Genomic DNA, 13627 nt, shown 5'->3' with positions numbered 1-13627 from the left:
AGTTTAACATGCTTTTCTCCCAGTCTAAGGTCATCACTCCGGAGTTACTCGTAAGTTACATCTTATTGATGTCCTATGCTGCCTGCCTACTCCATTCTTAGGGGAGGTCGGAACAAGTGCCTAGCTGGGGACAGAAGATGGTCTCTACCAACCATTAGCAGTATTCTAGTATGTATCAAACAAATTCCATGCCCTGCGCAAGTCTCTAGACCTTATTTCATTTTGTGACAGGGTCTTATATAGGCTGGTTTTCAACTTGCTCAGTAGCTAAGAATGACTGGAAGCTCCCAACCTTCCCATCTGTAGATATATAGGTGTATAGTATGCTCTCATTTGTTTATTTGTTGAGATAGAATCTTTGTTTGTTTGGTTTTGAGACAGGGTTTCTCTGTATAGCCCTAGGCATCCTAGAACTTGCTCTGTAGACCATGCTGGCCTTGAACTTCAGAGATACACCTGCCTTTGCTTCCCTCGTGCTGGGATTAAAGGCACGTGCCATCACCATCTGGTTGAGATAGTCTTAATCTGCACTTGAGGCTGGCCTCAAATTCTTGTAATTCCCCTGCTTCAGCCTTCCTAGTACTAGAATTATAGACCTAGACTATATATACATTTGACTTACCCGAAACCCAAACTCTCCCCATGGTCGTCTTTTTTCCTCCTCCTCCCAATCTGGAGACAACCTTGGTGTAAGAGTTTAAACTTTCTCTCTCTCTCTCTCTCTCTCTCTCTCTCTCTCTCTCTCTCTCTCTCTCCATGATAAGATAGATATGAAACTTGCTTTTCCTTAGGTGGACACATATCTGGAAACACTCGACTGAGTAAATTATGATAATCAATCCCTTCTCCTGAGGTGGGTCTGAAGACCATGTTCACTCCCTCAGATAAGCAAACTGTGTTGCTGAGAGGAATAAAGAGAGAGAAGACCTGTTAGGATTACACACTAAGGTTCCCCGAGCCTTTGGAAAAGTGATGGGGCTCCCTGCAGAACACTCAGTGCCCTGGGCCCTTTCTCCAACACTACAGAATAAAACATATCCAAGTGTTTCATGGCCTGAAACTGGAACAGACTGGCAAACAAGAAGGCTGCAACCTATGTTTCAAATGACCAAAAGTATGGATTAATTGTAGTTTCTGTATGACCAAGAGTTTCAGATGTTCTTCTGGGCTGGGATGTAGGTCAAGGCAGAGAGTACTTGCCTAGTATGTGCAAGGGCTTAGATTCTAACCCCAGAACTAAGGAACAAAGCTAAGAACTTCTACCATCACCCCAGGGGCAGGACTACAGAAATGGGATGATGGGAAATGGCCTGAGGAGAGGAAGCATCTGAAAGTGCGAGAGTCACTAGCCAGGCCAGAGACATCTACTGGCTTGGGACACAGGAGCAAAGCAGAGTTCTGTCAGCCATCTGTCAGTAGGTGAGCCTGAGGGACCCCCATCTTAGAGGTAATATCCAGGTTCCTGGGATTACAGCAGCCAAAGGCAGAATTCCACAGAGGCCTGCATGACCTGTGCTCGTCAGGTTTTGCCTCTGTGAGCTGTTTGTCTGTTGTCTTGTTTTGTTTTAGTTTTTGGTTTTGTTTTTAAGACAGAGACTCATGTAGTCCAAGCTGGCCTCTAACCTGCTATATAGCCAAGCATAACCTTGAACTTCTGGTCCTTCTGTCTCTACCTCCAGAGTGCTGAGATTTTATGTGCCACCATACCCAGTTTATGGGCTCCTGCTGACTGAACCCAAGGCTTCACGGTAGTTAGGAAAGCACTTTATCCACCGAGGTACACCCTCAGCACTAGAAACTGCATGTAGGTGCCCGCTTCATCACTGCCAGACTCCCACAGCCTGAATCTGGGACGGATGCCTCCCCTCCCAAGGACCAGGGCCACATCTGATCTATAGAGGCTTTCCTTTTTGGTCACTAAGCAGGGGTGTGTCAGGAGAGTAAGCACATACTGCTTTGCAGCCTTCATGTGCCTGCAAAAAAACAGAGGCAAAATCAAAAAAGTATGTGGGTTTTACACTTGAGGAGTTTTGTTTTAAACTTAAAAGGATTTTAGGGCAGGTGAGATGGCTTGAACAGTAAGGCTCAGGCCATGGAAACTTGATGAGCTGAGCTAAACTCCAAAACCCACATAAAAATAGAACCGACTTCACACTCATGGCCTCTGCCCCAAACACCCCCCCCCCAATAAATAAAAAATGCTCTGATGTGTATGTATGGTGGGCATGTGTGCCAAGGGACGTGTGTGGGTGCCAGAAGGCAACCTGTAGAGTCATCTCTCTCCATGTTAATGTGGGTTTCAGAGACTTCAGTCAGATCGTCAGGCTTGTGTGGCATGTGGTCACACCCACAGAACCTTCTCGGCTATGTACTTGTTCTAGTTTTGAAGTTTCAGTCTGTAGCCTAGGCTAACCCTGAGCTCAGGATCCTCCTGCCTCTGTCTCCTGAGTGCTGAATTACAAATTATGTCCCACTAAACTGGGGTTAGGTTTTAGAAGTTTTGTTTGGTTGGTTTTTGAGATGTCTTTTGTAGCCTACGCTGGCCCTGAACCTCTGGTCATTCCGCCTCTGCCACCCAAGTGCTGAGATTACAGGTGTGTGTCACTGCCCTGAGGCTTGTGGGTGCTGAGGACTGAATCTAGAACTTTGTTCATGATGGGTCAGCACTAGAACAACTGAGTGTAACAACTCCATCCTAGAAGTTTTGAATTTATGGTGTACAAAAGGCAGAAGGAGAGAGAGAGAGACATCCTTGTTGGGACAGAGAAGAAGATTTAACGTCATCATATTTATTACGTTCTGGAACAATACACATTCACATCCTTCTGAGTACAGTACATTTGGCACAATAATGTTTACAATGAAATCACACTAATGGATGGCAAGGGATTAAAATCACATCCAGAAAGGAAAAGAAGTGTACAAAGAAAGCTTCACAATACAAAATAAAACCCCTAAAATTGAATACATCTCTATTCAGCCAGAATTACTTTGCACATAATTTAAAAAGAGGTAATTTTTTTTTAGCCTTCTTTTATTTTTAAAGCAAGAATAAATGGTGTTTTTACCTTTGGAGGAAAAAAATATGTTTCTACTTCACAAAGTCCATAATGAGAGGCAGGGAGGAATTACTATCCTTCATGTAGGTTTTTGGCGTATTTTTTTTTTTTTTTTGCATTTTTTTTCTTTAAGAGAAAGAGAGTGAGAGTTGGAAAACATAAGGACCTGGCAGATACCCTGGTGTCAGTGTGGCCACCCCCAGATACCCTGGTGTCAGTGTGGCCACTCCCAGATACCCTGGTGTCAGTGTGGCCATCCCAAGATACCTTGGTGTCAGCGTGGGCATCCCTACCACTGCTGTTTTTGTGATGCTGGGGCTGGAGTATAGGGATTCACACCAGCCAGGCAAGAGTTCTACCACCAAGCCATATTCCCTATGGCTAAGGTCTTGCTGAAAGGACTCAGTATACATTTCAAGGAACACACTCTTGTGTAGGTCTCCACTGGATTCAAAGCATTGAATTCAGTCAATGCCTCCTAGCCAGCAGGGCTCTGGGCACCAAAAGGAAGCCAGGGGGCAGACTTCCTAGAGTTGCTGGTGGAATGTATAGCTTGATTTCCCAGCCATAGTGCCAATTGGCCATGAGGAAGGGTCTAGCCCCCACTGTAACATGAATACTACCAAACCCTGGGGAGGGGGACAAAAAGCACTTGATAATGGCCCTGGCTATCCAATGTTCGAAATGGTGAAGGAAGCAGAGGATGGGGGGGCAGAGATTGATTATATCTGAGTATGATGGGCGTATTATCATGTTTTTCTAAACATTGAGATGATACCACCATGAAGATGTCTCTGTGCTTGTTATCCACTCCAAAAGATAGTCTTCCCTCAGTATGTCAAGTCACTGAAGATAAATAAAATTAACCTAAAGGTCTTCATCACTTCCCTGGTATGCCAAACATACAGATTGATACAGCATAGTATTTAATATTTGCAATCATCATAAGAACAGATCACAGTTACACCTGAGTTTTTCTTAAAAAAAAAAAAAAAAAAAAAAAAAAAAAAGCAAAGAAGAGAACTGAAGGTCATGATTAGAGACAAAGGCTGTGACCAGCCAGATGCAAATAGGGACACATTTAGTATGGGCTCAAAATAGTCACTGTCCAAGCTTGGGAACCACTATCGAGAACATTCTTTTCTGTCTGCCATCTCTATCAGGGCATGACATTGCACAGGAGAACCAAGTGTGACTTTAACAGAGCTCAGTATGTGGTTATACTTTTAACCCAAAAGGAAATAAAAAATATAAAGGACCCCAGCCCTCCCTAGAAAGAAACATACCTCTCTCTCAGTAACTTGAACCAATAGGTGATAAGAAGATTGCACCTGGACATTATCATAGTTATTCTTTCATAGACTAAAGTTTTATAATATGTCTGAACATGCAGCAGTTGATACCTCTATATTCAATGAATTAATTCCACAGGCCTTGCAGCAAACACTATATACAAAAAAATCTCAAATGTACAAAAGGCAAAAAGCTTCATTTGTGCCACTTTGCCACTCACAAGTATATATATTTAGGGGCGGTTGGGAAATCCACGTGCAACGGTTGGAATGGATTCCATTCCCTGCTAAATCAGTTCAACAAAATAGGTAATCAAATGACCTTCAGGGAACATATACACAAAGCCACAGGAAACCCTTGGGAATAAAAACTGTAACACTGTCAGCATGGCTACAGGAGGTAATATCAGTCTATTAAACAGAGTCCACGTGAGTTACCATCGCATGTCACCAAAACTCTGGCCACATCCCAGCACCTTGTCAGTCCTCAGGTCAGTTGCTCCTCAGTCTCCTCACACCTTCTGCTTGACCCAGGTTGTGTTTTGTTCCTTATATTCCCAAAGCAGATATTTCAGTTTATTCCATATATTGGATGTTTTAAACCACAACACCGTGGTATGACCGTCTTATAGAAGCGCAGAGAAAATACGAGGTTATGCTGGGAACATGGGACAAAACTGGAGAGACAATTTGGGAGTTTTTCTGGAACCTTGGGGTCTTGGCTGTTGCTCTGGTGGTTTTTGTGCTCAGGGAGAATTCTCATGATGAGAAGCCAGAGTTTCCTTTGCTCTCTCTGCATAGACCTCATGTGTCACTAAAGCTTCAATAATAAACTTTGGACGACTGGATTCTCACCGTGTACTAGCCCTTTAATATCTACCCGTGTTCACACTGGGGTGTCTATCTTTTGGCCAATTAGAAAGTGAACTTGGTAACAGTTTTTTGTCTTTCTTTCTTTCTCTCTTTCTCTCTCTCTCTCTCTTTCTTTCTTTAAAAGTTAAGATTTCAAAATCAAAAAGATTTCTTTCGTGAGATACAAACGCACACAACTTTGGCATGCTCAAAAAAAAGCTAAAACCAAAGCAAGCAGGAATGTGCAATTCCAGAGCAAACTGCCACAGTTGGCCAGCCTGAGTACCCCCAGGCTCCTCCCATCAAGGGCATGCCTTGAGGCACCTGCCCTCAAGTGGAAGAAACTCTGGTCTCTTCTCTTAGGCAGGGATGGCAGGCTGGGGACCAGGAGGAATGAGAGAAGGGAGGAGTCAGGATTCCATGTCCAGTGGCAGAGCCAGAGTCTTCATGGTTTTTTTTCTTCTTTGTAATAAAAGACCTGAAGCTGTTTCTGGGTTCTGGGATGGATACTCCAAACCCAACACTGCACACAGCTACCCACAGAGCAGACACAATTCAAATCTGTCATCTTGATGAGTCTAGACCCAAGAGTGCCTTCTGGTCATTGGGAGGGTGGGAAAGGACATGGCGTGGGGTGAGGGAATGCAATAAATAAGAGAGTGGACACGGGACTGGGGCTCTGGGGAGGAGGACCTTCTGAGCCTCTGCAACATGGGATTATCTCAACACCCTCCTTGCAGCGTGAGCTAACTCCATCTGAAGCAGCTTTCTCAAGGCATCAGGTCTTCACCAAAATAGGAGAAGCCTTTGAATTCTTCCTGGTTGATCTGTTTCACTATTGCTTCATCCACAAGCGTAAGGACTGGCTCTTCCCGGGTAAAGTCTTGGTCAAAATTATTGACATCTCTTTTGGTTTTCTGTGGAGAGAAGAGGAACGGTGCTTAGTTGAGGCCTAACCTCCCTCTTGAGCCCCACCCCCTCCCGCTTGGAGACTGGGTATCGAGGAGGTGACCAGCCTCTCATGGGCCTCTAGCTACTGGGAACAGATACAGGGCTGTTCCAATGAGAGAACAATGGATGGCCCCAGGACCCAGATGTGAAGAGGAAGAGAGCAAAAATGAGTCAAGGTGAGAAGGAAGAGGGTGCGTGAGTATGATGGAAAAGCAGGGAAGTGGGGTTCCCATGGGCTGAGTGTGCGCGTGTGTGCATGTGTGGTGCACGTGCACGTGTGTGCCCGTGTGTGCGCGTGAGCCTGTGTGTGTGCATGTGTGTGTGCATGCACATGTGTATGTGTGTGAGAGCAATGTGTGTGTGTGTGTGTGTGTGTGTGTGTGTGTGTGTGTGGAATGAGATGCATAATCTCCTACCCCCTTGGTAGCATCTGCCATAGTTATCAAGCTCCATGAAGACAGTCTTTGTGTGCCCAGGAGACATACTTAAACCCATTTGCTCGATGTCACCAGTGCTTTTTTCTTCCCATAGAGACAGACCTGATAGTCCTGCCATATCTGCTTCATATGGACTTTCTCTGTGTAAGGATGGGCTACAGACAGGACCCAGGGATGCCTTCCTCCATCTGCCCTCACCAGCATCTCACTTTATGGCCCCATGGTGATTCAACACATGGACTTGCTGTGATCTTTTCATACTTTTGTCTAGACCAGTGCGCCTCAATCTGTGGGTCATGACCCCATTGTGGGGTGGGATTGAATGACCCTTTCACAGGGGTCACCTAAGACCATCAGAAAACAGACTTTTACATTACTATTCATAACAGTAGCCAAATGACAGTTATGAAGTGGCAATAACGATAATGTTATGGTTGGTGGTCACCACAGCATGAGGAACTGTATTAAAGGGCCATGGCATTAGGAAGGCTGAGGACCACTAGTCTGGACCATAAGCTCCTCCTTTTAGTTAACTTTGAGTTACTTGGAGTTCTGCCACAATAAGTAAGCATCTATGACTTATTCCCAAGATCAAGACAACCCATCTAGATGCTCAAGTTCCCCAGGCTCCTAGATTTGAGGGCTTGAGTAGAGGGCAGCAACCAACCAACCCACATATCCTGGTTTTGGGGGAGGACAGGAATGTTGACAATATCCTACCTTTAAGGACTTACAGATGAGTAAGAAAGACAGTGTGCTTGTCTGGGATACGCTGTTTTACAAAGAACTTCCAGAGAGAAGTCAGGGTTTGGCTATGACCTGAAGGATAGTTTATAGTTGTTGTGGGGTAGATGGGAGGAGGGATAAAGCAGAGCATGTATGCCCAGAACCTTGGCTCTGCCAAGCCCCTGGACCAGAGCCCAGTGATGAATGGTCAGGAGCTAGGGCTGGAGTCTGTCCACAGTGGCCTTCAGTGCTAGGCCTACAGGACTGAGCACAGTATGGGGTACAGTGGGGAGTTGGAGGCTCTCCAGCAGTACCTCTTTGGACACTGGATGTGATGGTTTGAATATGCTTGGCCCAGGGAGTGGCACTATTAGGAGGTGTGGCCTTGTTGGAGTAAGTGTGTCACTGTTGGTGTGGCTTTAATACCCTCATCCTAGCTCCTTGGAAGCCAGTCTTCTGTTTGCTTTCAGAACAAGACATAGAACTGTTAGCTCCATGCCTGCCTGGATGCTGCCATGCACCCCACCTTGATAATGGACTGAACCTCTGAACCTGTAAGCCAGCCCCAATTAAATGTTGTCCTTATAAGAGTTGCCTTGGTCATGGTGTCTGTTCACAGTAGTAAAACCCTAATTAAGATACTGGGTAACTGGCACTGCCTCCGGTTAGTGACCTAGATGATGGGATACATCTTATAGAAAGACCAGAGTCATTTTTATAGAAAGAATAATAATGAAATGGGCTATTGTCTCAGTAACTTAAAGCTAATAGTAAGTAGTCTGTGAAAGAAAGTACCTCTGAGACAAAGCTATATGTTGTATCTGCTTTTAGATGGTTGCTACACATTTGAACAAATTTAAATCTCTTAGAAATTCTAGGAGATAGAATCCTGTTCCATTTTGCTTAGGCTAGACTTTTTTAAACTTTCCTTTTTGCCCTCCTGAATAACGTATTCACCCCTTTCCCAAGAGGAAAATCCTATGGTAGGTTTGAGAGGTACTGTTTCAGAGCTTCTTAAAGCATCTTCGCATTCACTCACTCATTTGACCCTTGGAATAGACAGGTATTTTGATTCCAGTTTTACAAGAGAAGAAAACTGTCTTGTATGTCTCAGAGAGATTTGGTGGCTTGGCTGGGGTTACCCAACTAAAAAACTGCCAATCTCAGAGAGATTTGGTGGCTTGGCTGGGGTTACCCAACTAAAAAACTGCCAATCTCAGCTTGATGCCTCCTGCCCCTGTGGAAGTTATAGAGATGTAAATTCCATAGAAGTGGGATAGCATACATGGCAAGGGTCAAGTCCAACCAGGAGACATTTTTTTAGAAGAAGCCAAGAGGCTTTTTAGAGTTAAAGCCAGAAGGGCCTGGCATAGGCAAATGGGGAGAGAGTTTGGCATTACAGTGTGAGAGGGATAGAGTGGGAGGCTGGCAGGGGAGCCAACCCAATGACCCAGATTAGACACAATGATGGGCAGGAAGGTGCAGGGATAAGCTACTCTTCCCTGTCCCTAGCAGTTGGTCTTGATGTCTCTCTCAGCTTGAGCAGCAGAGTTTGACTTGCAAGGACTGTGAAGGAGGACAGAGGAAACAAAGAGAATGTAGGAAATTTCCAGAAACAGCATTTGTGGCTGGGGATGTCTGTATTCTTAGACATAGTGTGGTCTTCTCCAACTGAACAGCTGGCCCTGGGTGGGCTAGCTGTTGTTGTCAAGGGGTTTCAGGGCCATAGGAAAGGGAGGGCCTATGTGAAGACCTGTTTCAGAGATGAACAACAAAACTGGTCCCCAGGGTGATGAAAGCTGGCTGTGGTAGGGTAGTGGCTGGGGAAGGCGTGTGACAGCAACTCTTCAGAGAGCTCTGTAAAAGGACGGAAGGGTCACAGGGCTAAAGGATGGGGAGGACTGTGTTGGGTGAAGGCTGGCCAGGGGTATCTGGGAGGCAGAGAGGTGGTGACAACTTGTAAAGTGCCAGGTATTGTCCAAAGGGCAACTGAGGGGCATATACTCTGGTGGTTGGGGTGAAAGGTTTGCAGAGGAGGTGGATGGATCCACAGAACAGAACAGGAGAAAAGGTCCATTTGAAACATAGCTAAGGATGAGCTGGAATTCTTGGTCAGGAACATCTTCTTTCTGGTACACCCTTTCAGCTACCCACCAAGGAGGGCAGGGAGCACATAAAGAACCTCAGAAACCCCATAAGTTTGTTGGCATTGACTGTCCTTGTTTACTTAGTCGCTCCGATTTCATCAGTCATCAGTGATGGATTCATGCTCATTAGTCACTGAAACTTATTTGCTTTCCTGAGGTCACCTGGGCATAGCAATGGAGCTGGAGTCCACAGTATGTCCACACTTCACAACTCATTGGTTGTGTGTTTTGAGAACCAGGCTCTGCTAATGCATCTAGAGTTGATTCTACCATAAGCTCGCTGGGAAACTCATTTAGCTCAGTTCTAAGTTTTTCGTGGGAAACCCAGCATCATCTGAGTGCAGTCGGTAGGCCATACCATTTCTCCCTCCTATAGGTCAATAAAAATACTGCTGGGCATCAAGCCCATGTCTTGCCCATGACAGGTACCTGCCATTCCATCACGAGTCAAATCCCCATGCCAGAAGATGCCATTCTTGCTGACCTCTGCAGATTGGTCACAACTTCTTGTGCAACTTGGCTCCTAGCTCTAGTTTCCTCAGAAACATTTTAGGTGCATGTTAGTTACCCATTTTCAACTTAAATAATTAATGGTGCCATGGTATGCAATTCCTGATCACTGGAGACTGGAGAACTTGGGAAGTTTTTCAAAGCACCTTGTATCCCCATCACTGGCATATAGGCAGTGTAGAATCCCCCAAACCGGAAAGGATTGAGGTCGGCTCCTTCATTAATTTTGTTCTTTGAAATACTGCTGTTTTCTTCAGAGCACACCCAAGACTCAACTCCACAGTTCAAAGTCTGGCTTTCAGAGATACTGCCTAGTCCAGTCCTTGGTCAGTCAGTCCATACGCCTTCCCAATGTCCATCCGTGCAGCCCAAGAAGTGGCATTGGACACACAAAGCATAGTCTGACTTTTCAGACCTTTTCCACAAAGTCTTTCCCACAGCCTCTGGGCCACACTCAGGGAAGGCTATGTGGAGGAAGACAAAGACCACTGTCCTTGAGATTGTTCTTGTCTACTTATATGACATTGATTAATCTCTAGGCATTGGTCCTTCTATCTGTAAAATTGTAGTGGTGACAATACTCTGTAGGATGCCAGATGTATCAGGCTGGCACCTGATCGCATGGGTGCTGTGTGCCATGCCTACATCACACACTTCTCAGGTGTCCATGCAGTACACCACTGATGAGCGTCTTGAAGCTAGGGGACAATCCTTCATTTCTCTCTGCCTCCAAATCCTAAACCATGGCTACCTCGAGTCTGCCTGAATGTCCTAGCACTTTTTTTTTTTTTAAACTGATCTAGAGACTTCTATGGTGCCTCACAACTCTAAGAACCAAGTCCCAAGTTCCTGTGCTTGGTCACGTCTAAGGCCTTCAGAATCCTGTTCCTGTGCACCCTGGTATCACATCTGGGTACTGGTGAGCTATACGATGCTCCACGCACACAGGGCTTCTTTACTTTCTGCCTGGAGCACCCCCTCTCTTCCTTGCCTGCAGATCTCCACCTGTTGCTCTTTTTCATCCCAGTGTGGATGCCCTTCCTTGAGGAAGTCTCGTTTATCCCTCTGTGAGCAGTCTGAGAGGAGCCTTGGGTGGATGGCCCACCACTTCTCCACTCTAATACACTGTAGCCCTCCCACTGTAGTCCTGCACAAGCAGGGAACGGCTTGAAGTCACCATTCCATCATCAGCCTAGTACTATGCCTGTCATTTATTGACATCCACAGGCAAGTGAATGAGCTTCTCCTGTTGCTACTGTATCTAAAGCCAGCAAAGTGACCTGGACTGAGGGCCAATGGCTGCCCTTCTGCCAGAGGGATTTGTCCTTTGGTGAAGTGGAGGTGGGAGCTAAGGTGTGACTCAGGAGGAATTGGACAGCCTGGACAAGGCCTGAGCCCTAGGGTGTATGAGTGGAAGTTAGGCCTAACTGATGGTCTCTCCTGTCCTAGTGCTTGAGGCAGAGTTAGTTCTTTAATTGCTAGTACAAGATAGAATAGGCAACAGGTTGGGGTTTGGGGAAATTCCATCAAGGCAAATGCATTTAAGGCCTTGGTGAGTATGTATGTTAGAGGCCAGTGTTAAAGGGAAACAAAATCCCTACTTCCTCTGGCATTTCTTCAGTAATGGAAGCCTAGGCTTAGGAGATCCAAACCTGACTTCATGGACGACGCACATTTCTAGCATCTACAGAGGGTGATGAAGGAAGAATCTGGGGGAAGCAGTTTCATCGTCTCTCACATCCGAGACACTGCACCCAAGGAGCAAAGCTCCAGGGGCCTGCCTTATCCTTCCAGCCAAGAGGCTCCCTGGGTAGCATGGTAGACTCCAGAACTAAGCTGGGCTCTGATTACTTTCTGTCTGACAAGTCTCCTGTTGGAGGCTGTTCAGTGGGCTGTCTGTGAGAAACACACACACACACACACACACACACACACACACACACACACACACACGCTTAGACCATTTCTCTATGACCCCAAGGTTAACTGACTCCTGGTGATGTACCGTTCTCTATCTAAACATCCACAAATGAATTATCATTAAAAATACGAGGTTTGGGCTGGCAAGCTGGCTCAATGATTAAGAATAGCAGCTGTTTTTTTTCCAGAGGACCCAGGTTCAAGTCCCAGCACCCACATAGCAGCTCACAACTGTCTGTAACTTCAGCTCTTGGGTATCCAACACCCTCACGCAGACATACATGCTGCAAAAACCCACCAGTGCACATAAAATAAAAACAAATAAATCATTAAAAAATTTTAGACTCTTAAGAATATTAGCTCAGTGGATAAAGAAAGGCATCTATACCAAGCATGAAGACTGAAGTTGGATCCCCAGGACCCACAAGGTAGAAAGAATAAATTCCTGCAAATTGTTCTCTGACCTCCGCTCACGTGTGCATGCCCCCTATGCACACAAATAATAAATGTAAAAATATTAAAGATAATAACCATTCAAAAATAACTCCATGTTTCCCTACATACTATTCCCGACTGCTAGGAGCCTGTGTGCCTGTCTCTGTTTGGTTCTGCCAGTCTCTTTTATTATGTTCAAGTTACCATGGGTTGGAGCAGACACAGCAGAAAACTGTGCAACAGGGCCTAGAGTATCGGCTCAATTCCAGATGTACACACGAATCACCTGAGAGGGCTTTAACCAAGGCAGCCGGTGCCTGTCTCTGGAGGGATGTCTGCTTGATCGATCTGAGGTGTGGCCTGGGCCAGAGCTATTATGGAGACTTAGGAATTAGCTATTAAGTGAGACTTAGGAAGTTATTTAGTTTCTCTTGGCTTTCAGTTCCCGCTAAAGAGTTCTCGCCCTAATCTTTGTATTTTGAATATGTTTCTCTTTGGGGAAAATTCATTGCGGGCACAATCATAGCCTTGCTTCATTTAGCTCTGCCCTTTGGGGTGTGCGTGTGAGTGTGTGTGTGCGTGCGTGCGTGTGCGCGCGCGCGGGTGTTGGAGATAGAACCAATAGTTTCATACATTCTTAGCAAGTGTCCTACCATGAAGCTACAGTCCCAACCTGGTCACTGTTTAACAGAAGCTCTTGGTCTATCAAAAACAAACACAGCTGTACAGGAACCCAAGCCTTGTCCCAGACCTCAGGAACTCTGCAGAGGTGGGGCCTAGCCTCTGCACTTTTAAAACTCAGAGTAATTTAGAGGCACAGCCTCACTGAGGCTATGAATGCAGAGGCGGATCACTTTCTTTTTCTTATCTGTTTCCAATGGGTTTTTTTTTTTTTTTTTTTTTTTTGATGTAAAAAAAAAGCTTGTTCTGGAACCTACAGTTCTGGATTTAGTTCTTTGAAGTTCATACTAACTGTGGACATTTCTTTTTGGTTTCCTCCTTTCTATCCATGCCTGGTACACTTTTAAAAAAATGGAGACATCTAAAAGCTTATCACTGAATCTCATCTGCTTCTTTTCAGGCCACTTTTGAGAGGTAGGGTGGCTCAGCCTCATACCCTTTGCCTGAACACCTATACCAGTCATTCTCAACCTGTGGGTCACAACCTGCAGGGTGGTGTATCAGCTATCCTGTATACCAGATATTTACATTGTGATTCACAACAGTAGGAAAATTACAGTCATGAAGTAGCAATGAAATAATTTTATGGTTGGGGGTCACCACAGCATGAAGAAGTC

At 45.4% G+C, this 13627-nt stretch overlaps 1 protein-coding gene across 3 annotated transcripts in view; it reads right to left on the bottom strand.

The window, feature by feature from the left end:
* Nucleotides 1–2768: 2768 nt before the first annotated feature.
* The window catches only part of Prkce (protein kinase C epsilon), a 486892-nt gene continuing 476033 nt past the window's right edge, over nucleotides 2769–13627 (bottom strand). For 2 of the 3 annotated variants that reach the window (XM_076942405.1, XM_076942408.1), the window contains one exon: nucleotides 2769–6120. In XM_076942405.1, coding sequence (XP_076798520.1) covers nucleotides 5974–6120 — 147 coding nt within the window. In that variant the 3' untranslated portion in view covers nucleotides 2769–5973. The remainder of the gene's footprint in view (nucleotides 6121–13627) is intronic. The other variant, XM_076942406.1, reaches the window with a different exon arrangement.

Source organism: Arvicanthis niloticus, chromosome 11 (assembly GCF_011762505.2).
Source record: "Arvicanthis niloticus isolate mArvNil1 chromosome 11, mArvNil1.pat.X, whole genome shotgun sequence".
Taxonomy (NCBI): Eukaryota; Metazoa; Chordata; class Mammalia; order Rodentia; family Muridae; genus Arvicanthis; species Arvicanthis niloticus.
This window is presented reverse-complemented; position numbering and strand designations above follow the sequence as displayed.